The sequence below is a fragment of the Anolis carolinensis genome, unplaced genomic scaffold (assembly GCF_035594765.1).
Source record: "Anolis carolinensis isolate JA03-04 unplaced genomic scaffold, rAnoCar3.1.pri scaffold_11, whole genome shotgun sequence".
Classification (NCBI taxonomy): Eukaryota; Metazoa; Chordata; class Lepidosauria; order Squamata; family Dactyloidae; genus Anolis; species Anolis carolinensis.
This window is the reverse complement of record NW_026943822.1, coordinates 2,296,277-2,323,837: the sequence shown is the minus strand read 5'-3', so window position 1 is coordinate 2,323,837 and position 27,561 is coordinate 2,296,277. Positions and strand designations below refer to the sequence as shown.

General features: G+C 43.6%; 2 protein-coding genes across 4 annotated transcripts in view; one reads left to right on the top strand and one right to left on the bottom strand.

The window, feature by feature from the left end:
• Positions 1-1,359: 1,359 nt before the first annotated feature.
• Positions 1,360-22,254, top strand: rccd1 (RCC1 domain containing 1). Of its 2 annotated transcripts, XM_062963540.1 has the most exons (7): positions 1,360-1,804; positions 13,819-13,975; positions 14,083-14,204; positions 17,413-17,520; positions 17,614-17,751; positions 19,501-19,530; positions 21,697-22,254. In XM_062963540.1, exons 1-7 carry the CDS (start codon positions 1,375-1,377, stop codon positions 21,876-21,878), a joined length of 1,167 nt encoding a protein of 388 aa, XP_062819610.1. In that variant the 5' UTR covers positions 1,360-1,374; the 3' UTR covers positions 21,879-22,254. The 2 variants fall into 2 exon arrangements, with proteins under 2 accessions (XP_062819610.1, XP_062819611.1); XM_062963541.1 differs by lacking the exon at positions 19,501-19,530.
• prc1 (protein regulator of cytokinesis 1) overlaps positions 21,973-27,561 on the bottom strand; it is a 23,740-nt gene continuing 18,151 nt past the window's right edge. Inside the window, exons 13-14 of one of the 2 annotated variants that reach the window (XM_062963539.1) lie at positions 25,564-25,666; positions 21,973-23,114 (exon numbers count right to left, since the gene is read on the bottom strand). In XM_062963539.1, the coding sequence (XP_062819609.1) occupies positions 23,086-23,114; positions 25,564-25,666 (132 nt within the window). In that variant the 3' untranslated portion in view covers positions 21,973-23,085. Of the gene's footprint in view, positions 23,115-25,486; positions 25,667-27,561 lie in introns of both variants that reach the window. The other variant, XM_062963538.1, reaches the window with a different exon arrangement.

Genomic DNA, 27,561 nt, shown 5'->3' with positions numbered 1-27,561 from the left:
TAATAATAATGATAATATTAACAATAAGGTATAATAATAACAGAATAATTACAACAATAATAGCTGCTTTGATTCCCCTTTGGGGAGATAAAGTGGGGTATAAATAAATATAATAGTAAGAATAATAAGGAGCGCCCATAGGCATTGCGGTTTAATAAACATTTCCCATGTTTTTTTATGATAGAATCAATTAGGAAATAATGACATGCTTGATCATATTGAGTTATAAATATTCAGTAGTATTTCTGTACCTTCATATTACATAAGGATAAGTCATGGGTAAGAATGGGGAACAATACTTGTATTGTTCAAAACTATTTAGCTGTTTGTGATTCCTTTATTTTATCACTTTTAAACTTATTTATTATGCAATGCTTTTGACATGAAATAATTAAATAAATACTTGTATTTTGGTATCAAGATTGTATGTTTCCAGACATGAAACAATCAAGGCCAGCTAACACCTCCCAACAAAGGATTCCGCAGGCAGGAAGCAGCCAGGCATTGAAGCTGAAAGGCTATCCAATGCTAATCAAGGTGGCCAAGTATAACATTCACACTTGCCCCCAACAGACAAGAGTTCTATCTCCCACCCTGGACTTCATTCCACTGATACCCTGTTTCCCCGAAAATAAGGCATCCCCAAAAAATAAGACCTAGCAGAGGTTTTGCTGAATTGCTAAATATAAGGCCTCCCCCGAAAGTAAGACCTAGCAAAGTTTTTGTTTGGAAGCATGCCCGGTGCCCGCCAAACAAAACACCAGAGCATGTAGGATCGGTAAATGCACATACCAGTTGAACATGGAAATAATGGTAATAATATATTAATGTTATATTATTTATATTTATACAGTAGTAACAAGAAATTATTGACAGGAGTCATAGTTTGTCTGGTTTGGTTATGTTGGTTTGTGATGACAACTACTGTACAGTATATAATAAATGTTCATTTTTTTGTTCGACAATAAATGTGAATTCTTCTTCATGGAAAAAATAAGACATCCCCTAAAAATAAGACCTAGCACATCTTTGGGAGGAAAAAATAATATAAGACACTGTCTTATTTTCGGGGAAACACGGTATATGAACCCCACTTGCCAAGTTTCCAAATAGACCTCCCAACCTCTGAGGATGCCTGCCACAGATGTGGGAGAAACGTCAGGAGAGAATGCTTCTGGAGCATGGCCAGACAGCCCGGAAAACATACAGCGACCCAGTGGGAACACAAAAACCAAAGCGTCCCATACTGTCTGTCATCAGGCCGAGCCCGGAGGGGTTTGTGGGCCACGCTTCCGCTTCTGAGGGAATCGGGGAGAGAAGCCCCGCCCAGGGAGAGCGCGTCACGGAGCAGGCCCCGCCCCCGCTTCCGGAAAGATGGCGGCGCCCTGGCGGGGAGCGTGGTTCCGGCTGGGCTTCGGCTGGGGGGCGGCGCGGGGCGCGGGGGCGGCGCTGGAGCCGGAGCCGCTGCGGGAGGAGGAGGAGGAGGAGGAGGGAGAGGCCGTGGTGCGCGTGAGGCCCGGCTGGAGCCTGGTGGCTCTCGTCACCGAGCAGGGGGCGGTGGAGCTGCGCGGACTTGGCGGCGGCGCCTCGCTGCGGCTCCCAGGCGACTGCGTGGCGGCGCTTCCGGGCGAGGGTCACGTGCTTGTGGCGCGGGAGGCGGCGCTGGAGGCGCGGGCGGTGAAGCGGGGAGACGGAGCCGGGCGCCGCCTGGAGCTGGAGCTGGAGCTGGACCCGCAGCCGCGCTGGACGAGGCCTCTCGCGCCCACCGAAGCGCCACGCCTCGCCCGCCGGGAAGGCCGCGGAGGTGAGGCATCCCGTCCGAGCCCTCCCGGCAGATGGCCGTCCGGCCCATGAATCATAAGAGTAATAATAACAGAATCCTAGAGTTGGAAGGGTTCCCCAAAGGCCATCCAGTCCAGCCCCCTCTGCCAAAAAAGAAGGCACCATCAAAGCCCTCCCAACAGATGGCCGTCTAGACTTTCCATAAATAATAATAATAGAATCCTAGAGTTGGAAGGGTTCCCCAAAGGCCATCCAGTCCAGTCCCCTTCTGCCAAAAAAGAAGGCACCATCAAAGCCCTCCCAACAGATGGCCATCTAGACTTTCCATAAATAATAATAATAGGATCCTAGAGTTGGATGGGTTCCCCAAAGGCCATCCAGTCCATCCCCCCTCTGCCAAAAAAGAAGGCACCATCAAAGCCCTCCCAACAGATGGCCATCTAGACTTTCCATAAATAATAATAATAGAATCCTAGAGTTGGAAGGGTTCCCCAAAGGCCATCCAGTCCAGTCCCCTTCTGCCAAAAAAGAAGGCACCATCAAAGCCCTCCCAACAGATGGCCGTCTAGACTTTCCATAAATAGTAATAATAGAATCCTAGAGTTGGATGGGTTCCCCAAAGGCCATCCAGTCCATCCCCCTTCTGCCAAAAAAGAAGGCACCATCAAAGCCCTCCCAACAGATGGCCGTCTAGACTTTCCATAAATAATAATAATAGGATCCTAGAGTTGGAAGGGTTCCCCAAAGGCCATCCAGTCCAGTCCCCTTCTGCCAAAAAAGAAGGCACCATCAAAGCCCTCCCAACAGATGGCCATCTAGACTTTCCATAAATAATAATAATAGGATCCTAGAGTTGGATGGGTTCCCCAAAGGCCATCCAGTCCATCCCCCCTCTGCCAAAAAAGAAGGCACCATCAAAGCCCTCCCAACAGATGGCCATCTAGACTTTCCATAAATAATAATAATAGAATCCTAGAGTTGGAAGGGTTCCCCAAAGGCCATCCAGTCCAGTCCCCTTCTGCCAAAAAAGAAGGCACCATCAAAGCCCTCCCAACAGATGGCCATCTAGACTTTCCATAAATAATAATAATAGGATCCTAGAGTTGGATGGGTTCCCCAAAGGCCATCCAGTCCATCCCCCCTCTGCCAAAAAAGAAGGCACCATCAAAGCCCTCCCAACAGATGGCCATCTAGACTTTCCATAAATAATAATAATAGAATCCTAGAGTTGGAAGGGTTCCCCAAAGGCCATCCAGTCCAGTCCCCTTCTGCCAAAAAAGAAGGCACCATCAAAGCCCTCCCAACAGATGGCCGTCTAGACTTTCCATAAATAGTAATAATAGAATCCTAGAGTTGGATGGGTTCCCCAAAGGCCATCCAGTCCATCCCCCCTCTGCCAAAAAAGAAGGCACCATCAAAGCCCTCCCAACAGATGGCCATCTAGACTTTCCATAAATAATAATAATAGAATCCTAGAGTTGGAAGGGTTCCCCAAAGGCCATCCAGTCCAGTCCCCTTCTGCCAAAAAAGAAGGCACCATCAAAGCCCTCCCAACAGATGGCCGTCTAGACTTTCCATAAATAGTAATAATAGAATCCTAGAGTTGGATGGGTTCCCCAAAGGCCATCCAGTCCATCCCCCTTCTGCCAAAAAAGAAGGCACCATCAAAGCCCTCCCAACAGATGGCCGTCTAGACTTTCCATAAATAATAATAATAGGATCCTAGAGTTGGAAGGGTTCCCCAAAGGCCATCCAGTCCAGTCCCCTTCTGCCAAAAAAGAAGGCACCATCAAAGCCCTCCCAACAGATGGCCATCTAGACTTTCCATAAATAATAATAGGATCCTAGAGTTGGATGGGTTCCCCAAAGGCCATCCAGTCCATCCCCCCTCTGCCAAAAAAGAAGGCACCATCAAAGCCCTCCCAACAGATGGCCATCTAGACTTTCCATAAATAATAATAATAGGATCCTAGAGTTGGATGGGTTCCCCAAAGGCCATCCAGTCCATCCCCCCTCTGCCAAAAAAGAAGGCACCATCAAAGCCCTCCCAACAGATGGCCATCTAGACTTTCCATAAATAATAATAATAGAATCCTAGAGTTGGAAGGGTTCCCCAAAGGCCATCCAGTCCAGTCCCCTTCTGCCAAAAAAGAAGGCACCATCAAAGCCCTCCCAACAGATGGCCGTCTAGACTTTCCATAAATAGTAATAATAGAATCCTAGAGTTGGATGGGTTCCCCAAAGGCCATCCAGTCCATCCCCCTTCTGCCAAAAAAGAAGGCACCATCAAAGCCCTCCCAACAGATGGCCGTCTAGACTTTCCATAAATAATAATAATAGGATCCTAGAGTTGGAAGGGTTCCCCAAAGGCCATCCAGTCCAGTCCCCTTCTGCCAAAAAAGAAGGCACCATCAAAGCCCTCCCAACAGATGGCCATCTAGACTTTCCATAAATAATAATAATAGGATCCTAGAGTTGGATGGGTTCCCCAAAGGCCATCCAGTCCATCCCCCCTCTGCCAAAAAAGAAGGCACCATCAAAGCCCTCCCAACAGATGGCCATCTAGACTTTCCATAAATAATAATAATAGAATCCTAGAGTTGGAAGGGTTCCCCAAAGGCCATCCAGTCCAGTCCCCTTCTGCCAAAAAAGAAGGCACCATCAAAGCCCTCCCAACAGATGGCCATCTAGACTTTCCATAAATAATAATAATAGGATCCTAGAGTTGGATGGGTTCCCCAAAGGCCATCCAGTCCATCCCCCCTCTGCCAAAAAAGAAGGCACCATCAAAGCCCTCCCAACAGATGGCCATCTAGACTTTCCATAAATAATAATAATAGAATCCTAGAGTTGGAAGGGTTCCCCAAAGGCCATCCAGTCCAGTCCCCTTCTGCCAAAAAAGAAGGCACCATCAAAGCCCTCCCAACAGATGGCCGTCTAGACTTTCCATAAATAGTAATAATAGAATCCTAGAGTTGGATGGGTTCCCCAAAGGCCATCCAGTCCATCCCCCCTCTGCCAAAAAAGAAGGCACCATCAAAGCCCTCCCAACAGATGGCCATCTAGACTTTCCATAAATAATAATAATAGAATCCTAGAGTTGGAAGGGTTCCCCAAAGGCCATCCAGTCCAGTCCCCTTCTGCCAAAAAAGAAGGCACCATCAAAGCCCTCCCAACAGATGGCCGTCTAGACTTTCCATAAATAGTAATAATAGAATCCTAGAGTTGGATGGGTTCCCCAAAGGCCATCCAGTCCATCCCCCTTCTGCCAAAAAAGAAGGCACCATCAAAGCCCTCCCAACAGATGGCCGTCTAGACTTTCCATAAATAATAATAATAGGATCCTAGAGTTGGAAGGGTTCCCCAAAGGCCATCCAGTCCAGTCCCCTTCTGCCAAAAAAGAAGGCACCATCAAAGCCCTCCCAACAGATGGCCATCTAGACTTTCCATAAATAATAATAGGATCCTAGAGTTGGATGGGTTCCCCAAAGGCCATCCAGTCCATCCCCCCTCTGCCAAAAAAGAAGGCACCATCAAAGCCCTCCCAACAGATGGCCATCTAGACTTTCCATAAATAATAATAATAGAATCCTAGAGTTGGAAGGGTTCCCCAAAGGCCATCCAGTCCATCCCCCCTCTGCCAAAAAAGAAGGCACCATCAAAGCCCTCCCAACAGATGGCCATCTAGACTTTCCATAAATAATAATAATAGGATCCTAGAGTTGGAAGGGTTCCCCAAAGGCCATCCAGTCCAGTCCCCTTCTGCCAAAAAAGAAGGCACCATCAAAGCCCTCCCAACAGATGGCCATCTAGACTTTCCATAAATAATAATAATAGAATCCTAGAGTTGGAAGGGTTCCCCAAAGGCCATCCAGTCCAGTCCCCTTCTGCCAAAAAAGAAGGCACCATCAAAGCCCTCCCAACAGATGGCCATCTAGACTTTCCATAAATAATAATAATAGGATCCTAGAGTTGGATGGGTTCCCCAAAGGCCATCCAGTCCATCCCCCCTCTGCCAAAAAAGAAGGCACCATCAAAGCCCTCCCAACAGATGGCCATCTAGACTTTCCATAAATAATAATAATAGAATCCTAGAGTTGGAAGGGTTCCCCAAAGGCCATCCAGTCCAGTCCCCTTCTGCCAAAAAAGAAGGCACCATCAAAGCCCTCCCAACAGATGGCCGTCTAGACTTTCCATAAATAGTAATAATAGAATCCTAGAGTTGGATGGGTTCCCCAAAGGCCATCCAGTCCATCCCCCTTCTGCCAAAAAAGAAGGCACCATCAAAGCCCTCCCAACAGATGGCCGTCTAGACTTTCCATAAATAATAATAATAGGATCCTAGAGTTGGAAGGGTTCCCCAAAGGCCATCCAGTCCAGTCCCCTTCTGCCAAAAAAGAAGGCACCATCAAAGCCCTCCCAACAGATGGCCATCTAGACTTTCCATAAATAATAATAATAGGATCCTAGAGTTGGATGGGTTCCCCAAAGGCCATCCAGTCCATCCCCCCTCTGCCAAAAAAGAAGGCACCATCAAAGCCCTCCCAACAGATGGCCATCTAGACTTTCCATAAATAATAATAATAGAATCCTAGAGTTGGAAGGGTTCCCCAAAGGCCATCCAGTCCAGTCCCCTTCTGCCAAAAAAGAAGGCACCATCAAAGCCCTCCCAACAGATGGCCATCTAGACTTTCCATAAATAATAATAATAGGATCCTAGAGTTGGATGGGTTCCCCAAAGGCCATCCAGTCCATCCCCCCTCTGCCAAAAAAGAAGGCACCATCAAAGCCCTCCCAACAGATGGCCATCTAGACTTTCCATAAATAATAATAATAGAATCCTAGAGTTGGAAGGGTTCCCCAAAGGCCATCCAGTCCAGTCCCCTCCTGCCAAAAAAGAAGGCACCATCAAAGCCCTCCCAACAGATGGCCGTCTAGACTTTCCATAAATAGTAATAATAGAATCCTAGAGTTGGATGGGTTCCCCAAAGGCCATCCAGTCCATCCCCCTTCTGCCAAAAAAGAAGGCACCATCAAAGCCCTCCCAACAGATGGCCGTCTAGACTTTCCATAAATAATAATAATAGGATCCTAGAGTTGGAAGGGTTCCCCAAAGGCCATCCAGTCCAGTCCCCTTCTGCCAAAAAAGAAGGCACCATCAAAGCCCTCCCAACAGATGGCCATCTAGACTTTCCATAAATAATAATAATAGGATCCTAGAGTTGGATGGGTTCCCCAAAGGCCATCCAGTCCATCCCCCCTCTGCCAAAAAAGAAGGCACCATCAAAGCCCTCCCAACAGATGGCCATCTAGACTTTCCATAAATAATAATAATAGAATCCTAGAGTTGGAAGGGTTCCCCAAAGGCCATCCAGTCCAGTCCCCTTCTGCCAAAAAAGAAGGCACCATCAAAGCCCTCCCAACAGATGGCCGTCTAGACTTTCCATAAATAGTAATAATAGAATCCTAGAGTTGGATGGGTTCCCCAAAGGCCATCCAGTCCATCCCCCTTCTGCCAAAAAAGAAGGCACCATCAAAGCCCTCCCAACAGATGGCCGTCTAGACTTTCCATAAATAATAATAATAGGATCCTAGAGTTGGAAGGGTTCCCCAAAGGCCATCCAGTCCAGTCCCCTTCTGCCAAAAAAGAAGGCACCATCAAAGCCCTCCCAACAGATGGCCATCTAGACTTTCCATAAATAATAATAATAGGATCCTAGAGTTGGATGGGTTCCCCAAAGGCCATCCAGTCCATCCCCCCTCTGCCAAAAAAGAAGGCACCATCAAAGCCCTCCCAACAGATGGCCATCTAGACTTTCCATAAATAATAATAATAGAATCCTAGAGTTGGAAGGGTTCCCCAAAGGCCATCCAGTCCAGTCCCCTTCTGCCAAAAAAGAAGGCACCATCAAAGCCCTCCCAACAGATGGCCGTCTAGACTTTCCATAAATAGTAATAATAGAATCCTAGAGTTGGATGGGTTCCCCAAAGGCCATCCAGTCCATCCCCCTTCTGCCAAAAAAGAAGGCACCATCAAAGCCCTCCCAACAGATGGCCGTCTAGACTTTCCATAAATAATAATAATAGAATCCTAGAGTTGGAAGGGTTCCCCAAAGGCCATCCAGTCCAGTCCCCTTCTGCCAAAAAAGAAGGCACCATCAAAGCCCTCCCAACAGATGGCCATCTAGACTTTCCATAAATAATAATAATAGGATCCTAGAGTTGGAAGGGTTCCCCAAAGGCCATCCAGTCCAGTCCCCTTCTGCCAAAAAAGAAGGCACCATCAAAGCCCTCCCAACAGATGGCCATCTAGACTTTCCATAAATAATAATAATAGGATCCTAGAGTTGGAAGGGTTCCCCAAAGGCCATCCAGTCCATCCCCCTTCTGCCAAAAAAGAAGGCACCATCAAAGCCCTCCCAACAGATGGCCGTCTAGACTTTCCATAAATAATAATAATAGAATCCTAGAGTTGGAAGGGTTCCCCAAAGGCCATCCAGTCCAGTCCCCTTCTGCCAAAAAAGAAGGCACCATCAAAGCCCTCCCAACAGGTGGCCATCTAGACTTTCCATAAATAATAATAATAGAATCCTAGAGTTGGATGGGTTCCCCAAAGGCCATCCAGTCCATCCCCCTTCTGCCAAAAAAGAAGGCACCATCAAAGCCCTCCCAACAGATGGCCATCTAGACTTTCCATAAATAATAATAATAGGATCCTAGAGTTGGATGGGTTCCCCAAAGGCCATCCAGTCCATCCCCCTTCTGCCAAAAAAGAAGGCACCATCAAAGCCCTCCCAACAGATGGCCATCTAGACTTTCCATAAATAATAATAATAGAATCCTAGAGTTGGAAGGGTTCCCCAAAGGCCATCCAGTCCAGTCCCCTTCTGCCAAAAAAGAAGGCACCATCAAAGCCCTCCCAACAGATGGCCATCTAGACTTTCCATAAATAATAATAATAGAATCCTAGAGTTGGAAGGGTTCCCCAAAGGCCATCCAGTCCAGTCCCCTTCTGCCAAAAAAGAAGGCACCATCAAAGCCCTCCCAACAGATGGCCATCTAGACTTTCCATAAATAATAATAATAGGATCCTAGAGTTGGAAGGGTTCCCCAAATGCCATCCAGTCCAGTCCCCTTCTGCCAAAAAAGAAGGCACCATCAAAGCCCTCCCAACAGATGGCCATCTAGACTTTCCATAAATAATAATAATAGGATCCTAGAGTTGGAAGGGTTCCCCAAAGGCCATCCAGTCCAGCCCCCTTCTGCCAAAAAAGAAGGCACCATCAAAGCCCTCCCAACAGATGGCCATCTAGACTTTCCATAAATAATAATAATAGAATCCTAGAGTTGGAAGGGTTCCCCAAATGCCATCCAGTCCAGCCCCCTTCTGCCAAAAAAGAAGGCACCATCAAAGCCCTCCCAACAGATGGCCATCTAGACTTTCCATAAATAATAATAATAGAATCCTAGAGTTGGAAGGGTTCCCCAAAGGCCATCCAGTCCAGCCCCCTCTGCCAAAAAAGAAGGCACCATCAAAGCCCTCCCAACAGGTGGCCATCTAGACTTTCCATAAATAATAATAATAGAATCCTAGAGTTGGAAGGGTTCCCCAAATGCCATCCAGTCCAGTCCCCTTCTGCCAAAAAAGAAGGCACCATCAAAGCCCTCCCAACAGATGGCCGTCTAGACTTTCCATAAATAATAATAATAGGATCCTAGAGTTGGATGGGTTCCCCAAAGGCCATCCAGTCCAGCTCCCTTCTGCCGAGAAGGAAGGCACAATCAGAGCCCTCCCTGCAGATAGCCGGCCAGCTCTTGAGTTATTATAATAATAACAACAACAATAATAATAATAGAAGTTGGAAGGGGCCCCCAAAGGCCATCCAATACAGCAATTTTCGGTCAGGAATTAAGGCAATATCAAAGCTCTCACTGCAGATGGCCATCCAGCCTCTGAGTATTTATTTATTTATTTATTTACAGCATTTATACCCCGCCTTTCTCACCCGAGAGGACTCAGGGCAGCTCACAGAAATTGGCAAAATTTAATGCCCCAAAATATAATTAAGTAGTAGTAATAATAATAACAATAATAATAGAAGTTGGAAGGTGTCCCCAAAGGCCATCCAGTCTAGCCATTTTCTGTCAGGAATGAAGGCACCATCAAAGCCCTCCCTGCAGATGGTCATCCAGCCCCTGAGCAATAATAATAATAATACAGTAGAGTCTCACTTATCCAACACTCGCTTATCCAACGTTCTGGATTATCCAAGGCATTTTTGTAGTCAATGTTTTCAATACATCGTGATATTTTGGTGCTAAATTTGTAAATACAGTAATTACTACATAGCATTAATGTGTAATGAACTACTTTTTCTGTCAAATTTGTTGTGTGACATAATGTTTTGGTGCTTAATTTGTAAAATCATAACCTAATTTGATGTGTAATAGGCTTTTCCTTAATCTCTCCTTATTATCCAACACATTCGCTTATCCAACGTTCTGCCAGCCGTTTGTTGCATAAGTGAGACTCTACTGTAATAGGATCCTATAGTTGGAAGGGTTCCCCAAAGGACATCCAGTCCAGCCCTTTCTTCCAAAAAGGAAGACACCATCAAAGCCCTCCCCGCAGATGGCCGTCTAGACTTTCCATAAATAATAATAATAATAATAATAATAATAATAATAATAATAATAATAATAATAGGATCCTAGAGTTGGAAGGGTTCCCCAAAGGACATCCAGGCCAACTCCCTTCTGCCAGGAATGAAGGCACCATCAAAGCCCTCCCTGCAGATGGCCATCCAGCCCCTGAGTAGTAGTAATAATAATAATAGGTTACATTAATTGAGGCATGGGTAGGTTAAATGTTTTTGAATATTTACATCAAGCTCAATTTTAAAATAAGACTGTCCAACTCTGATCAAATCATTATTCTCATCTTCTTCAATGTCAATGTGCTTATGTGTCCTTTTAATAATAATAGAGTAAAATAATACATGTAATAATAATAAATGCAGGAAAATAATACATGTAATAATAACAGAGTAAAATAATAAATGTAATAATACCAATAATAATAGAGAAAAATAATAAAGGTACCATATATTCTTGAGTATAAGGTGACCCAAATATAAGCCCACCAGGACCCTCACCCGAGTATAAGCCAAAGGGGGCTTTTTTAGTCCTAAAAAAAGGGCTGAAAAACAAGGCTTATACTCGTGTATATACAGTAATAAGGCCCCTGGTGGTGGCGCAGTGTGTTAAAGCACTGAGCTGCTGGACTTGCAGACCGAAAGGTCGCAGGTTCAAATCCTGGGAGCGGAATGAGCACCCGCTGTTAGCCCCAGCTCCTGCCAACCTAGCAGTTTGAAAACATGCAGATGTGAGTAGATCAATAGGTACTGCTCTGGCGGGAAGGGAATGGCTCTCCATGCAGTCATGCCAGTGGCCACATGACCTGGAGATGTCTATGGACAACGCCGGCTCTTTGGCTTAGAAATGGAGATGAGCACCAACCCCCAGAGTGTGAGTAGATCAATAGGTACCGTTCCAGTGGGAAGGTAACAGCGCTCCATGCAGTCATGCCAGTGGCCACATGACCTTGAGATGTCTATGGACAACGCCGGCTCTTTGGCTTAGAAATGGAGATGAGCACCAACCCCCAGAGTCGGACACGACTGGACTTAACATCAGGGGAAACCTTTACCTATATACAGTAATAATTTTATATGATACTATTTTATATTTATGTCCCATTTTATTTTGCGTGCTGCACCTTGTGGTTCTTTTGTAAGCCGCCCGAGTCCCTTCGGGAAGATGGTGGCGGGATTCAAATAAAGTTTATTATTATTATTATTACTAGCTGTGCCCGGCCACGCATTGCTGTGGCGAAGTCTGGTGGTATGGGAAATAAAGTATTGAGGAATTGGTGGTAGTTAAGGTAAAGGGTAAAGGTTTTCCCCTGACATTAAGTCCATTATAAATGGGTTATACCCTGTTTCCCCGAAAATAAGACAGTGTCTTATATTCAGTTTTGCTCCCAAAGATGTGCCAGGTCTTATTTTCAGGGGATGTATTATTTTTCCACATAAATTCAAATTTATGGTTGAATTTTTAAAAAATGAAAATTTATTATCTACTGTACAGTAGTTGTCATCACAAACCAGAGTAACCAAACTGTGAACCCTTTCAAGAATTTCTATATTATATTTTATTGCTATACTGTTTTTAAATTACTGTTTTAAATTTCAGTTTGTATGTAAATTTATGTTGTTGTTGGGCTTGTCCCTGTGTAAGCTGTTCTGAGTCCCTTCTGGGAGATGGAGGTGGGATACAAGAATAAAGTTATTATCATATTATTATTATTTCTTGTTATTTCCATGTACAACAATCTATGGTATGTACATTTACCGATCCTGCATGCTTCCAAACAAAAACTTTACTAGGTCTTACTTTTGGGGGAGGCCTTATATTTAGCAATTCAGCAAAACCTCTACTAGGTCTTATTTTCTGGGGACGTCTTATTTTCAGGGAAACAGGGTATAGCTATGTGGAAGGGCCTTGAGTCTACACTGCCATATCATCCAGTTAAAATCAGATAATCTGTATTTTATAGGCAGTGTGGAAGAGGCCTAAGTGAGGCCTAACTCTGCCTGTCCCCTGGGCTGAGTGGGTTGCTAGAAGACCAAGTGGGCAGAACTTAGCCTTCTAATTGGCAGCACTTGGATAAAAACAATTATTCTTCTCCCTCTAATCAGGACTTTATTTTTCTTTTCTTTTTGTTGTATGAACGTAGAGGCATGGATGAGGGGTTGTGTTGTCAAGTTTAGTGTTTCTGGGATGTGTAGTTTTGTTGTTTTGTCCTAGGCCGAAATTTCATTACCCTTTTATATATATAGACTAGCTGTGCCCGGCCACGCGTTGCTGTTGGTGGTGTTGGTCAGTCTACATTAGGTTGTATTTATGCTGTGACCTTCTTTATACTCACATTAGTAGTAGTATTTCAAGTCTGTTACCTTCTTCAATTTTTGTGTTGATTGATAATTGCTTGAGATCCCTGTTGTCTTTGGTTTGTTGTTAGTTGTAATGTCTGATTCTGCTGAGTGCGGTTTATATTTTTATTGTGGTACAATAGTCCTTTTTTTGTTTTGCCTGTGTAGGTGTTTATTATTATTGTTGTTGTTGTGGTCATGAAGGTTGGATAAGTTAGATGCTACTGTATTGTTTTTTGGAGGCCCAGTGTAGCACTGACTGGCCTCTCAGCCTCAGTGCCTGGCTGTTTCTTGCCTGTGATGGTGTTGATTCTTATTGTTGTTGTTGTTATTGTTATTATTGTAATTGTTTTTTTGGAGGCCAAGTGTGAATGTAGGGATTGGGGAGGTGGATGAGTTGTGTTGTCAAATTTGGTGTTGTCAAGTTTTATATTTCTGGGGTGTTTAGTTGTGTGCCAAGTTTCGTATTTCTGGGGCGTTTAGTTGTGTTGTTATAGTCACGATGCGTTGTTGTGAGTTTTATGGGTCCGGATTGTGGTTTTGTGGTGTGGTTGTGTTGTTACAACCTGGAGGGAAGGCTTTTGCGTTGTGTTGCCAAGTTTTGTATTTCTGGGGCGTTTAGTTGTGTTGTTATAGTCACGATGCGTTGTTGTGAGTTTTGTGGGTCCTGTGTGGTTTTGTGGTGTGGTTGTGTTGTTACAACTGGGAGGCAAGGCTTTTGCATTGTGTTGCCAAGTTTTGTATTTCTGGGGCGTTTAGTTGTGTTGTTATCGCATGATGCGTTGTTGTGAGTTTTGTGGGTCCGGATTGTGGTTTTGTGGTGTGGTTGTGTTGTTGTAACCGGGAGGCAAGCCTTTTGCATTGTGTTGCCAAATTTCGTATTTCTGGGATGTTTAGTTTTGTTGTTATAGTCACTGCGCAAACAACTTTATCATTTTATATATATAGATTGTTGTTGCCTGAGGTAGGGTGATGGTGGTGGTTTTCTCTTGCTTTGCCCCTCCAGCTCTCTCTCTCTCTCTCTCTCTCTCTCTCTCCACAGACGGCCTGCCTCTGGTCCCGGGGGGTTTTGTGACGCCACGACCGCCCTTCTTCCACCCGCTGCCGGCCTCCCTTTGTGCTCGTCGGCTGGTCCTGGGCCACGAACACATGCTGCTCCTGGACGAGGCAGGGACCCTCTTCTCTTGGGGCAGCGGGAGGTGAGTGGCCCCACAGGAGGGGAGGGGAGGGGAGGGGAGGGATGCACACTGCCCAGCCCCATGCCTCTCTCTGACCCCACTTTCCTCTGCGCACGCACGCACGGCAGGCATGGCCAGCTGGGCCACGGGGACCTGGAAGACCGGCCGGAGCCCCAGGCGGTGGAGGCCCTGCAGGGAGTGGCTCTGAAAGAAGTGGCGGCTGGAGGGTGGCACTCTGCTACCGTCAGCGGTAAGCAGCCCTTTCCCAATAATAATAATTATAATAATAACTTTATTTTTATACCCCGCCTCTATCTCCCCGGAGGGGACTCAGGGCGGCTTACATGGGGCCAAGCCCGAATAAAAACAGTAGCAGTGTAAAACACAGCAATAGACAACAACTTGCACAATAAAAAATAAAAACAATTAAACATTAGCCAATAAAAACAAGAACTAATAAAAACATGGATTAAAACTGAGAGATTGTAAAAGTAGACTGGGTAAGGTGCACCATATAAATATTGTAAACACAAGGTGACTGATAAAGTGCTGCAAATTCTGGAAGTGCAAATTGGGATGGGAATAGACCCATCCCAATTTGCCACCACCACTTTGCCACAGCAACGCGTGGCCGGGTACAGCTAATATTATATATTATAATTATATACCCTGATTATATATCTTATATTTTACATGTAATATTACTAATAATACTAATCTATATATATAAAAGAGTGATGGCATCACGGCAACCCACAAAACAACAAAACTACAGGCCCCCCAACCTCGAAATTTGACAACACAACCCATCATCCATGCCTCTAGGTTGATACAACAAAAAGAAAAGAAAAATAAAGTCCTAATTTGAGAGAGAGGAATAATTGCTTTTACCCAATTGCTGCCAGTTAGAAGGCTAAGCTCCTCCAACTTGGTCTCCTAGCAACCCAATAAAAAATAATAAAAAACACTAAAAAATAATACAATAAAATACTATAATAACAGAAAATAACTAAAAAATAATACAAGAAAATAATAAAATATCATAAATAAAAATATAACTTACAATAAAATTTAATAAAAAATTGCAAATAACGTCAAATAAAAATTACACAACAATTTTTAACCAATACCACCACCACTTTGCCACAGCAACGCGTGGCCGGGCACAGCTAATATTATATATTATAATTATATACCCTGATTATATATCTTATATTTTACATGTAATATTACTAATAATATTACAATATATCGATACTGTACAATATAGTAATTTTATTACCTGTATTGTACTATGCTAATATAATATTGTATGTACATTTAATTTGTAAGCCGCTCTGAGTCCCCTTCGGGGTGAAAAGGGCGGCATAGAAATGTAGCAAATAAATAAATACAATAGAGTTCTGGTTAATAATAATAATAATAATAATAATAATAATAATAAAACTTTATTTATATACTGCCCTATCTCCCGGATGGGACTCAGGGCGGTTTACAGTCATAAAAGCAACACAAACATTACATAACAACATAATACACATTATTAAACAAAGTAAAATAATACAATTATAACAATAAATCACACTTACATGACCAGATCAAGGGGACGTGAACCATAAACCCAATATATTAAAATGTATCATTTTAGGCTAGGGAAATCTTATGCAATATATTCAGGCTCAGAAATCGGCGATAGTCCAATATAATTACTCAAAAACCTGCCGACACCACCAGGTCTTCAGTTCCTGGTTATCCGACTTACTGCATTATCTGACGTGCCAGACCACGTGGCTCAGGATGCTTCCTGGAGGGGCAAGACTCTTTTATTTATTTATTTATTTATTATTTACAGTATTTATATTCCGCCCTTCTTTCTCACCCCGAAGGGGACTCAGGGCGGATCACATTACACATATAAGGCAAACATTCAATGCCTTTTAACATTTTAACAAGACAAACATAGGCTCCGAGCGGGCCTCGAACTCATGACCTCCTGGTCAGAGTGATTCATTGCAGTGATTCATTGCAGCTGCTCTCCAGCCTTTATTTCTTTGTTGGTGACATTTATATCCTGCCCTTCTTTTTTTTTTAACATTTTATTATTTTTGATACATCCCAACGATTTACTATTTTTTGCCATAAATAACTTATTTCAGTATACATTGTTCCAAAAGTAACTATTTATTCCTTAAATTGCTTTTTAAACGGTCCCCTGGTGGTGGCTCAGTGTGTTAAAGCACTGAGCTGCTGAACTTGCAGACCAAAAGGTCCCAGGTTCAAATCCCGGGGGCGGAATGAGCGCCCGCTGTTAGCCCCAGCTCCTGCCAACCTAGCAGTTCAAAAACATGCCAATGTGAGTAGATCAATAGGTACCGCTCCGATGGGAACGTAACAGCGCTCCATGCAGTCATGCCAGTGGCCACATAACCTTGGAGGTGTCTACGGACAACGCCGGCTCTTTGGCTTATAAATAGAGATGAGCACCAACCCCCAGAGTCAGACACGACTGGACTTAACATCAGGGGAAAACCTTTACCTTTATCTAGAAATGTATCAGGTTTTTCAAGTCGCTCCTGACATGAGAATATTATTATTATTATTATTATTATTATTATTATTATTATTGTATGACACAGCAAACAAGATAGATATGCTGGATTTCGTTTCACAAAATCACAAGTCGAACACTTCCCAAGTGTCTAGGACTGTGTGATGTATTTTCGGATGATGCGTGCAGATCCCAGTAAGGTGGCCTTTTGCAGTTGGCAGATCGTAATTTTGTCAATGTCTATTGTTTCCAAATGCCGGCTGAGATCTTTTGGCACGGCACCCAGTGTGCCCATCACCACCGGGACCACCTACACTGGTTTCTGCCAGAGTCTTTGAAGTTCAATCTTGAGGTCCTGAGAGCGGCTGAGTTTTTCCTGTTGTTTTTCTTCAATGCGACTGTCACCTGGGATGGCAACATCAATGATCCAAACCTTGTTCTTTTCCACAACTGTGATGTCTGGTGTGTTGTGTTCCAGAACTTTGTCAGTCTGGATTCGGAAGTCCCACAGTATCTTTGCGTGCTCATTTTCCACAACCTTTGCAGGTTTGTGATCCCACCAGTTTTTTGCTGCTGGGAGGTGGTACTTGAGGCATAAGTTCCAATGAATCATTTGGGCCACATAGTTGTGCCTCTGTTTGTAGTCTGTCTGTGCAATTTTCTTACAGCAGCTGAGGATATGATCAATGGTTTCATCGGTTTCCTTGCACAGTCTGCACTTTGGGTCATCAGCTGATTTTTAATAATAATAATAATAATAATAATAATATTGACCGCTCTAGGTCCCCCTGGGAGAGAAGAGCGGCATAATAAATAAATAAATAAATAAATATTATTATTCCTTGCCTCCCCCCCCCCCCCTTTTGCATTCATGCTGTTGACACGCCTCTCCCTTTGTTTCCTTCCCCAGAGGCAGGCGACTTGTATCTCTGGGGCTGGAACGAGTCTGGCCAGCTGGGCCTGCCCTCCAAGGCCGCGTCCGAGAGCCAAGGGGCCGCAAGGGACACGGATGGCGCAGGTGAAGACGGGGCGCAGGCCCAGGCCAGACCCCCTCCCCCATAAGCCCCCTCCTCTCGGGTGGTTCTCGCAGTAACGGCAGGGCTCTCTTCAGGGGACAGGGCGCAGCCGCAGGGCCCCCCGGGAGCCGACTTCATCTCCATCCAGGCCTTCCCGGCACTGCTGGACCTGCCCCGGGGAGCGGAGGCCCTGAAGGCCGGCTGCGGATCCAGGCACACGGCCGCCGTGACACGTAAGAGCCACCCTCCCCCTGCTTTGCCGGCCATTCTTTCTCTGCCCCTGCTTTTGCTCTAGTCGGCTTTCAGGGCTTTGGGCTGTTGTGTGGATTTCAGGCGGTATGGCCATGTTCTAGCAGCATTTTCACCTGACCTTTCATCTGCATCTGTGACTGGCATCTTCAGAGAATCTGATGGTAGTCAAGCCATTGAAGTATATTAAAGGTAAAAGTAAAGGTTTCCCCGACGTTAAGTCCAGTCATGTCCGACTCTGGGGGTTGGTGCTCATCTCCATTTCTAAGCCGAAGAGCCAGCGTTGTCCGTAGACACCTCCAAGGTCATGTGGCCAGCATGACTGCATGGAGCACCGTTATCTGCCCGCCACAGCAGTACCTATTGATCTACTCACATTGGCATGTTTTGGAACTGCTAGGTTGGCAGAAGTTGGAGCTAACAGCGGGCGCTCACTCCACTCCCGGGATTTGAACCTGGGAGCTTTTGGTCTGCAAGTTCAGCAGCTCAGTGCTTTAACACACCTCACCACCAGAGCTCAAACTGGAGTATATATACCTGTGAAATATCCAGGGTGGGAGAAAGAGCAAGTATTGGAAAACCAGACTCAAGACAGTGATTAATGAACGCCACGCAGACACAGGAGGTCTCTAGGAAGCAAGCAATCAAGGACCAGTGAGCACCATCCAGGCTTAGGATGTCTCCAGGCAGTAAACCATTCAAAGGGAGCAAAGGCCAGGCTACTTCTTTAATGATGATGATGATGATGATGATGATGATGATGATAGGGAGGTTGTATATTTTCGGGCTGTATGGCCATGTTCCAGAAGTATTCTCTCCAGACGTTTCTCCCACATCTACATTCACTGCAACATTCACTGGCTTTCCAACTGACAAAGAGTTCTTCTCACACCCTGGACTTTCCACAGATATATATATATATAAACCTTCCTTGCTTAGTTTCTCCATACCTCACAACCTCTGAGGATGCCTGCCATAGATGTGGGCGAAACGTCAGGAGAGAATACTTCTGGAACATGGCAAGACAGCCCGGAAACATACAACAACCTTGTGATCCCGGCCATGAAAGCCTTTGACAACACGATGTTGGTGATGTCTCCAGGCAGGAAGCAATCAAGGCCAATGAACATCACCCAGGCTAAGGATGTCTCCAGGTAGCAAATCATTCAAAGGGAACAAAGGCCAGGCTACTTCCAAGCAGATGCCCTCACTAATTGACTATGCAATTTTCCCACTCAAGACATAAAAATCTAGCTTGCTAATTGCACCCTTTACATACAATGGTTCCTTCTCCCACCCTGGACTTTCCACAGGTCTGCATACCCCACTTGCTTTGCTACCATCAGATTCTTTGATGATGCAGGCGAAACATCATGAGACAGTATTGCTAGAACACATTGGTCATAGAGCCCAGGAACCACAAAACACCCCAGTGATTCCGGCCTTGAAAGCCTTCAACAGTACATTTTCAGGGCTTTGTCTGATGGTGTTGGCATCTCCTATCGGCCACTGAACCCAGGCCCATTCCTTGCAGCAGTAAGAGCCAAATGCAGGAAGATGAGAGGCGCCCGGGTCCTCCCTTCTGCTTGGCACTGCAGCTTGGAAGGCTTTGGCTGAGGGTCTGCCTGTAGTTCTGGCTGCAGTCGACTTAAAATTTCTGGGAGAGAAACTCTGGGCCTTATAAAGGAAGTCTTCAGGGAAGCCCCCTCCTCACATCCTTCTCTGCCTTTCAGGGACAGGGGAGCTCTACACCTGGGGATGGGGTGAGTAAGCAGTTTTGAAATTGCTTTAAAAAAATGAATCTTTTATACCAGTGAAATCTACCATATATACTTGAATATAAGCCTAGTTTTTCAGCCTTTTTTTTGAGGACTGAAAAAGCCCCCCTCGGCTTTTACTTGGGTGAGAGTCCTGGTTGGCTTATATTCGGGTCGGCTTATAATCAAGTATATATGGTACATTTATTATTTTTTTTTCTATTATTATTGGTGTTATTACATTTATTAATTTACTCTATTATTATTTTATTGTGTCACAGCAAACAAGATAGATATGCTGGATTTCATATCGCAAAATCACAAGTCGAACACTTCCCAAGTGTCTAGGACTGTGTGATGTATTTTCGGATGATACGTGCAGATTCCAGTAGGGTGGCCTTTTGCAGTTGACAGATCGTGATTTTGTCAATGTCTATTGTTTCCAAATGCCGGCTGAGATCTTTTGGCACGGCACCCAGTGTGCCCATCACCACCAGGACCACCTGCACTGGTTTCTGCCAGAGTCTTTGAAGTTCAATCTTGAGGTCCTGAGAGCGGCTGAGTTTTTCCTGTTGTTTTTCGTCAATGCGACTGTCACCTGGGATGGCAACATCAATGATCCAAACCTTTTTCTTTTCCACAACTGTGATTATTATTATTATTATTACATTAGGTAAAAGGTAAAGGTTTCCCCTGATGTTAAGTCCAGTCATGTCCGACTCTGGGGTTTGGTGCTCATCTCCATTTCTAAGCTGAAGAGCCGGCGTTGTCCGTAGACACCTCCAAGGTCATGCGGCCGCTGGCATGACTGCATGGAGCGCCGTTACCTTCCCGCCGGAGCAGTACCTATTGATATACTCACATTGGCATGTTTTCGAACTGCTAGGTTGGCAGAAGCTGGAGCTAACAGCAGCTGCTCACACCGCTCCTGGGGCATGAACCTGGGACCTTTCGGTCTGCAGCTCAGTGCTTTAACGCACTTCACCACCAGGGCTCCATTATTTAAATTAGTTTACTCTGTTATCATTTTACTACTACATTTATTTTACTCTATTTTTATTATTAATACATTTATTATTTCACTGATATGATTATTGCTATATTTATTATTTACTATTTATTAGTATTATTACATTTATTATTTACTCTGTTATTATTGAAAGGATTCATAAGCACATTTACATTGAAGAAGATGAGACTAATGATTTAACCAGAGTTGGACAGTTTAAATTAGTTTAATGTAAATATTCATAGGGCCCCTGGTGGCAAAGTGAGTTAAAGTGCTGAGCTGCTGAGCTTACTGACAAAAAGGTCGCAGGTTCAAATCCCGGGAGCGGAGTGAGCGCCCGCTGTTAGCCCCAGCTCCTGCCAACCTAGCAGTTCGAAAACATGCCAATGTGAGTAGATCAATAGATACCGCTCTGACAGGAAGGTAAGGGCGCTCCATGCAGTCATGTCTATGGCCACATGACCTTGGAGGTGTCTACGGACAACGTCGGCTCTTCGGCTTAGAAATGGAGATGAGTAGCAACCCCCAGAGTCAGACACGACTGGACTTAATGTCAGGGGAAACATTTACTTTTACGTATGTAAATATTCAAAAATATTTAACCTGCTGATGCTTCAAGTAATGTAATTTTATTAGTGAGACTCTACTGTACATTTATTTTACTCTATTTTTATTATTAATATATTTACTATTTCACTCTGACATGATTGTTACATTTATTATTTACTCTATTATTATTAAAAGGATTCATAAGCACATTTACATTGAAGAAGATGAGAATAATGATTTAACCAGAGTTGGACAGTTTTATCTTAAATTAGTTTTATGTAAATATTCAAAAACATTTAACCTGCTGATGCCTCAATTAATGTAATTTTATTAGTATCTGTTTTTATTTCTGAAATTTACCACCCTCGGCTTATACTTGAGTCAATGTTTTCCCAGGGTTTTTTTGGTGGTAAAATTAGGTGCCTTGGTTTATATTCAGGTCGGCTTATACAGTAATTCTGTTTCAATGTTTGCATATTTGTAGATTTTAAATTGCACCAAAATGCTTTTAATGTTAGCCACTTTGGAGAGAAAAGAGGGGCAATAATAATAATAATAATAATAATAATAATAATAATAATAATAATAATAATAAGGGCCATCCCTCTCTGCAGGTCAGTACGGGCAGCTGGGCCACGGGGACACTGCCAGCTCGGACCGGCCAAGGAGAGTGAACCACTTTGTGGAACGGGGCCTTTCTGTGGTAGACGTCACCTGTGGGCTGTGGGCTACTTTTGTTCAGGTGAGGAAGCCGGAAGAGACCCAGGGTCCGATCGGAGCAGAGGTCAAGCACTGACCGCTCCAGGAGCTGCTTGGCCCAAGGACCCTGCGCTTCCTCCTGCAGACAACACTGGCACAAAAAGGACTGGCTTTATGCACAGAGACGTGAGTACAGAAAACACCATTTATTTATTTATTTATATTTTTTAGATGAACACAGAACCATCTTGGTATATTTTTCCAAAAAGCAAAATTGCACAAGACAAAACGGGGTTGAATATATGTTTTAAGTTAAGTTACTGATAATACGTACTCAATATCAGAATCGACTGGTTGATTGACTAGTGTAGAGAGGCATGTATACATCAAAATCGTTACCTGACTATATCGGATATGATTTGTTGCTCTGTTAAGCGTCATAACTATAATAAACTGTTTACCAAAAAAAAAAAGAATACTCATTCCTTGTAGAAAATCGCTGCCTTTTTGGCCAGCAGGATGGACGCAAATCAGGGGGGGATTAAAAGCTATTTACAGCAGCAGACAAACAAAAACCAGAACGATTGCTTGCAGAAATAAATAACACAGGACTGTAGTGAAACCAAGGTGCAAATGTAGCCATGATAATTGGTTATGGGCCCGCCTTGACTCCCACCTCCTTTTCCCCCCCAAGAGAAAGGGAGGCTTGGTCTTCCGTGCCCTTTCCCAGCTTCCTCTTCCTTCCTAAGCATCTGAGCAGGAGACCTTCATATTCCCCATGATTTGGCCTGGAAAGGCTGCTTCCAAGGCCAGCCAAACTGGAAGTTGATATTGTTTTATGCTTGTGTGTTGTTTTATTTTAGTGCTTTTGTGAGCCACCTCAAGTCCCTTTGGGGAGACGGTGGCATGGTATAAATAAAGTTTATTTACCTGGAAAGGGCTGATGCCTGGAAGGAGGTAAGAGGCGGCCCCGGGGTCTATGTTCCCTTCGACACCTATCTACTACTGACTGGCAGGAAAGAGCTCACCATGCAGGTGTATAGATTGCCCCCATCCCCATTTTTTCCTCTTTAATTCTCTTTAAAATACAATTCTAGCCAAAAAAATATAAGGTTCATTTCATTAAAGCAAGTTAAAAGTGGCCCTGGCCCCACCATGAAGCCCATGGAGAGCTATGGGGGGGTGGGCAGGTAACTTGTACCCGGGAGCCGGGAGGAGGCTGAGAAGCAGGCGAGACAAAGGGAATCGATCCTCTTCAGCTCTCCAGGTTCGAAGCCGTGGAGTTCAGGACGCGGGAGCCCAGCTCAGATTTGGAGGCCTTTGCAAGTCCATGCTGCAGAGAGAGACAGAGAGAGAAAGCCCAGGTTGTGTTGGGACCAGAACAGGCATTTATAACTTCATTGACGTAGTGGTTGCTGCTCTAGCTTTTGCCCAGTTTGAGTCCCTGGGTGTTATTGGACGACAACTCCCATCCCTTTTCATTACACTATGGAACACAATTTGTATTCCTGAGTGATAAATGTCATTTCCTAATACAGTATATATCATGATATTTTGGTTCTAAATTAATAAATACAGTAATTACAACAGAACATTACTGCGTATTGAACTACTTTTTCCATCAAATTTGTTGTATAACATGATGTTTCGGTGCTTAATTTGTAAAATCATAACCTAATTTGATGTTTAATAGGCTTTTCCTTAATCCCTCCTTATTATCCAAGATATTTGCTTATCCAAGCTTCTGCCGGCCCGTTTAGCTTGGATAAGTGAGATTCTACTGTAGGTTCTTTTCATAGAAAACATAGGAAAAGTGTATTAAACTACAAACATTTTGTTTTTGTATAATGGACACCCTGCAGCACATTTTGCTCTAATTTTCCAATTACCGTATATACTCGAGTATAAGCCGACCCAAAAATAAGCCGAGGCACCTAATTTTACCACACAAAAAACTGGGAAAGCATTGACTCCAGTATAAGCCAAGGGTGGGACATTTCAGAAATAAAAATAGGTACCAATAAAATTACATTAATTGAGGCATCAGTAGGTTAAATGTATTTGAATACAGTAGAGTCTCACTTATCCAAGCTAAATGGGCCGGCAGAATGTTGGATAAGCGAATATCTTGGATAATAAGGAGGGATTAAGGAAAAGCGTATTAAACGTCAAATTAGGTTATGATTTTACAAGTTAAGCACCAAAACATCATGTTAGACAACAAATTTGACAGAAAAAGCAGTTCAATACGCAGTAATGTTATGTTGTAATTACTGTATTTACGAATTTAGCACCAAAATATCACGATATATTGAAAACATTGACTACAAAAATGGCTTGGATTATCCAAAGGCTTGGATAAGCGAGGCTTGGATAAGTGAGATTCTACTGTATTTACATAAAGCTCAAATTTAAGATAAGACTGTCCAACTCTGATCAAATCATTTTTCTCATCTTCTTCAATGTAAATGCCCTTATGTATCCTTTGAATAATAAGAGTGTAAAATAATACATGTAATAAAATAATAATAATAAATACAGGAAAATAATACATGTACAGTAGAGTCTCACTTATCCAAGCCTCGCTTATTCAAGTTTCTGGATTATCCAAGCCATTTTTGCAGTCAATGTTTTCAATATATCATGATATTTTGGTGCTAAAGTCGTAAATACAGTAATTACAACAGAACTTGCAGACTGAAAGGACCCAGGTTCAAATCCCAGGAGCGGAATGAGCACCCACTGTTAGCCCCAGCTTCTGCCAACCTATCAGTTCGAAAACATGCAAATGTGAGTAGATCAATAGCTACCGCTCCGGCAGGAAGGTAACGGTGCTCCATGCAGTCATGCCAGTGGCCACATGACCTTGGAGGTGTCTATGGACAACGCCGGCTCTTTGGCTTAGAAATGAAGATGAGCCCCAACCCCAGAGTTGGTCACGACTGGACTTAACGTCAGGGGAAAACCTTTACCTAAATATAAATAATACATGGCCATACAGCCCAAAAGACTTATTCAACATTCTGCCGGCCCGTTTAGCTTGGATAAGTGAGACTCTACTGTACTTTCAAAGTAAGGACTGCACAATTAAACAAGAAATAACACTTTTAAATTAGGAACATAACTTTTTTCCAAATTGTGTTACATAGTTTTAGCCATATTGGACTGGGGATGATGGGAATTGCAGCCATTGCGGCTTTATTACAATTTATTTATTACAATATTTATATCCCGCCCTTCTCACCCAACAGGGGACTCAGGGCGGCTTACAATAAAAATAAAATATTATTACAATAATAATAATTTTTTAACTGAATTATATTGCACTGTATAATTTTTATATTATACAGTGCAATATAATTCAGTTAAAAAATTATTATTAACTTATTATTATTAGCTTTGAGGATGGGGAAAGGTTAAAAGGCATTTTAGAGTCAGGCATCCTAGCCACAAGCCTTGCATTGAAATTCAAACCCCACTCTTGACTCAACAGAACAAACGGCAGCCTTCCGGATGTCACTGGATTCCAGTTTCCATCAGCCTCAGTCATGATGTCTAATGATGAGAAATGCAGGAGTTGGAGCCCCAACACCTGGAGAAAAGCCACATACAAGGACACGGAGGGCCAGATTTGGCCCACGGGCCTCACCTTGGACACAAGGGCCTTAGAGGCGTGGGTGAGAGGGAGAGAAGAGGGGGGATTACCGCAAACTCGGAATAGGTGCTGGTGGCAGAATTGGTTCTCCCGGTGAGCTGGAAGGGGGGGCCGGGGAAGCACCCACCGCTCAGCGTCGTCCCGTTGAGCTGGGAGATGTTCTCCTTGTTCTCCAGGCGTCTGTTGCGGGGGGTCTTGCTGGCCGAGGGGATGGGCGTCCGGATGGGCTGCTGGGAAAGAGAGAAGGAGGGCACAAGGGCAGGTCAGTGACGGGACGTCAGCTTGGGAAAATAGGACACTGACGGACAAAATACAATTCAAGGTCTCGTGTGCACTGTGGAGCAGAAGGGAGCGAAGAACCCAAAGGAGGGGAGAGAAAAGTTCAAAGTAATAACACACTATTTATTGATTTATTTATTTTCTAGGCATTACGTTTTCATCATCTCGTGCTTGGTCTAACCATATTATTCACAGTATACAAAGAGCCACAAAAGCAGCAGGTTCCATTTACAAGCTGTACCATCATAGATACCCAGGCACAATCAGGCCTGCCCTGGAAGTCTTTAAGAAAAAAATATAAAGCCAACACTTATAATTGGGGCTGAAATTTGGGGGCACACCAATTTGGCCAAGATCGAAGCCTTCCAAGTTAAGCAGCTTTCACATTCTCCTGGGACTTTCCAGAACCACACTGATGGCTGCAGTAAAGGCAGAGCTAGGAATGCTCCCAGTAAAAGCTCAAATTTTAATGAGACCAATTACTGGTCAAAGGTAAATCGGATGTATTCCAGTAGACTTCCTCGCCTATGTTTAGAGCAGGGGTTCTCAAACTTTTAAAGCAGAGGGCCGGTCCACAATCCTTCAGACTGTGGAGGGGCCGAATTATCATTTGGGGAAAAAATGAACAAATTCCTATGCACACTGCACATGTCTTATTTGTAGTGCAAAACAACAACAACAACAATGAAAGAACAATACAATATTTAAAAATGAAAACAATTGTAACCAACATAAACATATCAGGATTTCAATGGGAAGTGTGGGCCTGCTTCTGGCCAATGAGATAGTCAAGTTAATTAGGATTGTTGTTGTATGCCTTCAAGTCTTTATAATAATAATAATAAATTTATTCTTATATCCCGCCCCATCTCCCCGAAGGGACTCGAGGCGGCTCACAGCAATAATAAAAACAGTGACAAATTACACATTGTAAAATCAACATGAAAAGCAGTCATACAATCAATACATACATCACATGTTAAAAACAAGGAGCTAAACAATTCTAGGCCGAAATAGAGGGCTACATGGAGAAGGTAGCTTCGTGGCAGAAGTCCTCAGCAAGGTATCAATAATCATGGGAAAACACTCTCTAATTAAATGGGCAGACAAATCAACCCCAAAAATTAATCTTTGGGCGAGCCTAAGTCATTCATTCATTTACTACATTTATTTATTAAATTTATATCCCACCCTTCTCACCTTGAAGGAGACTCAGAGCAGCTGTATGTACATACAATATATTATATTATTAGTATAGCACAATATTAGCATTGTATATTACTATATTGAACTATACCACTATACTGTAATATTATATGTAATATAGATCATATAATTAATATTATATGGTATTATTAGTATTATATTGTATAACATGATAATATTATTATCAATATTATATGTATATACAATATGCTATATTATTTAAAATGATATAAAAATATTATATTATAAAACTGAGGGCGGGGGACAGGTAAATGACCTTGGAGGACTGCATCCGGCCCCCGGGCCATAGTTTGGGGACCCTGGTTTAGAGGATCAAGACCAGCGTGCCCACAAGTCATCATGGGCAGTGGCCTTAAACAATGAGATGGCTAAAATTGGCCTTCCTTTACAATTTCTGAATGATCTAGGACCTAGGGCAAAACAAGTGCTCTTGCAACACACTCCTGATATCTATGCTCAATTGGACCTAGCAAGCATAGGTAGGTCTTCTGCCACAAAGTTTTTAGCCTCCCACAAAATGAATATTCATTTAGAACACTATTTGACTATTCCAGTTCTGTTACCCTTAAGAAGAATATAGACCAGGGCCAGGTTTGAACAACTCGGTATTATGATGCAA

Bases quoted from the DNA above. Each gene is read 5' to 3' on its own strand.
- rccd1 (XM_062963540.1), top strand. From the start codon at position 1,375: ATGGCGGCGCCCTGGCGGGGAGCGTGGTTCCGGCTGGGCTTCGGCTGG. The intron at 17,752-19,500 runs GTAAGAGCCACC...TCTGCCTTTCAG, and splicing joins GCACACGGCCGCCGTGACAC to GGACAGGGGAGCTCTACACC. The intron at 19,531-21,696 runs GTGAGTAAGCAG...CCCTCTCTGCAG, and splicing joins GCTCTACACCTGGGGATGGG to GTCAGTACGGGCAGCTGGGC.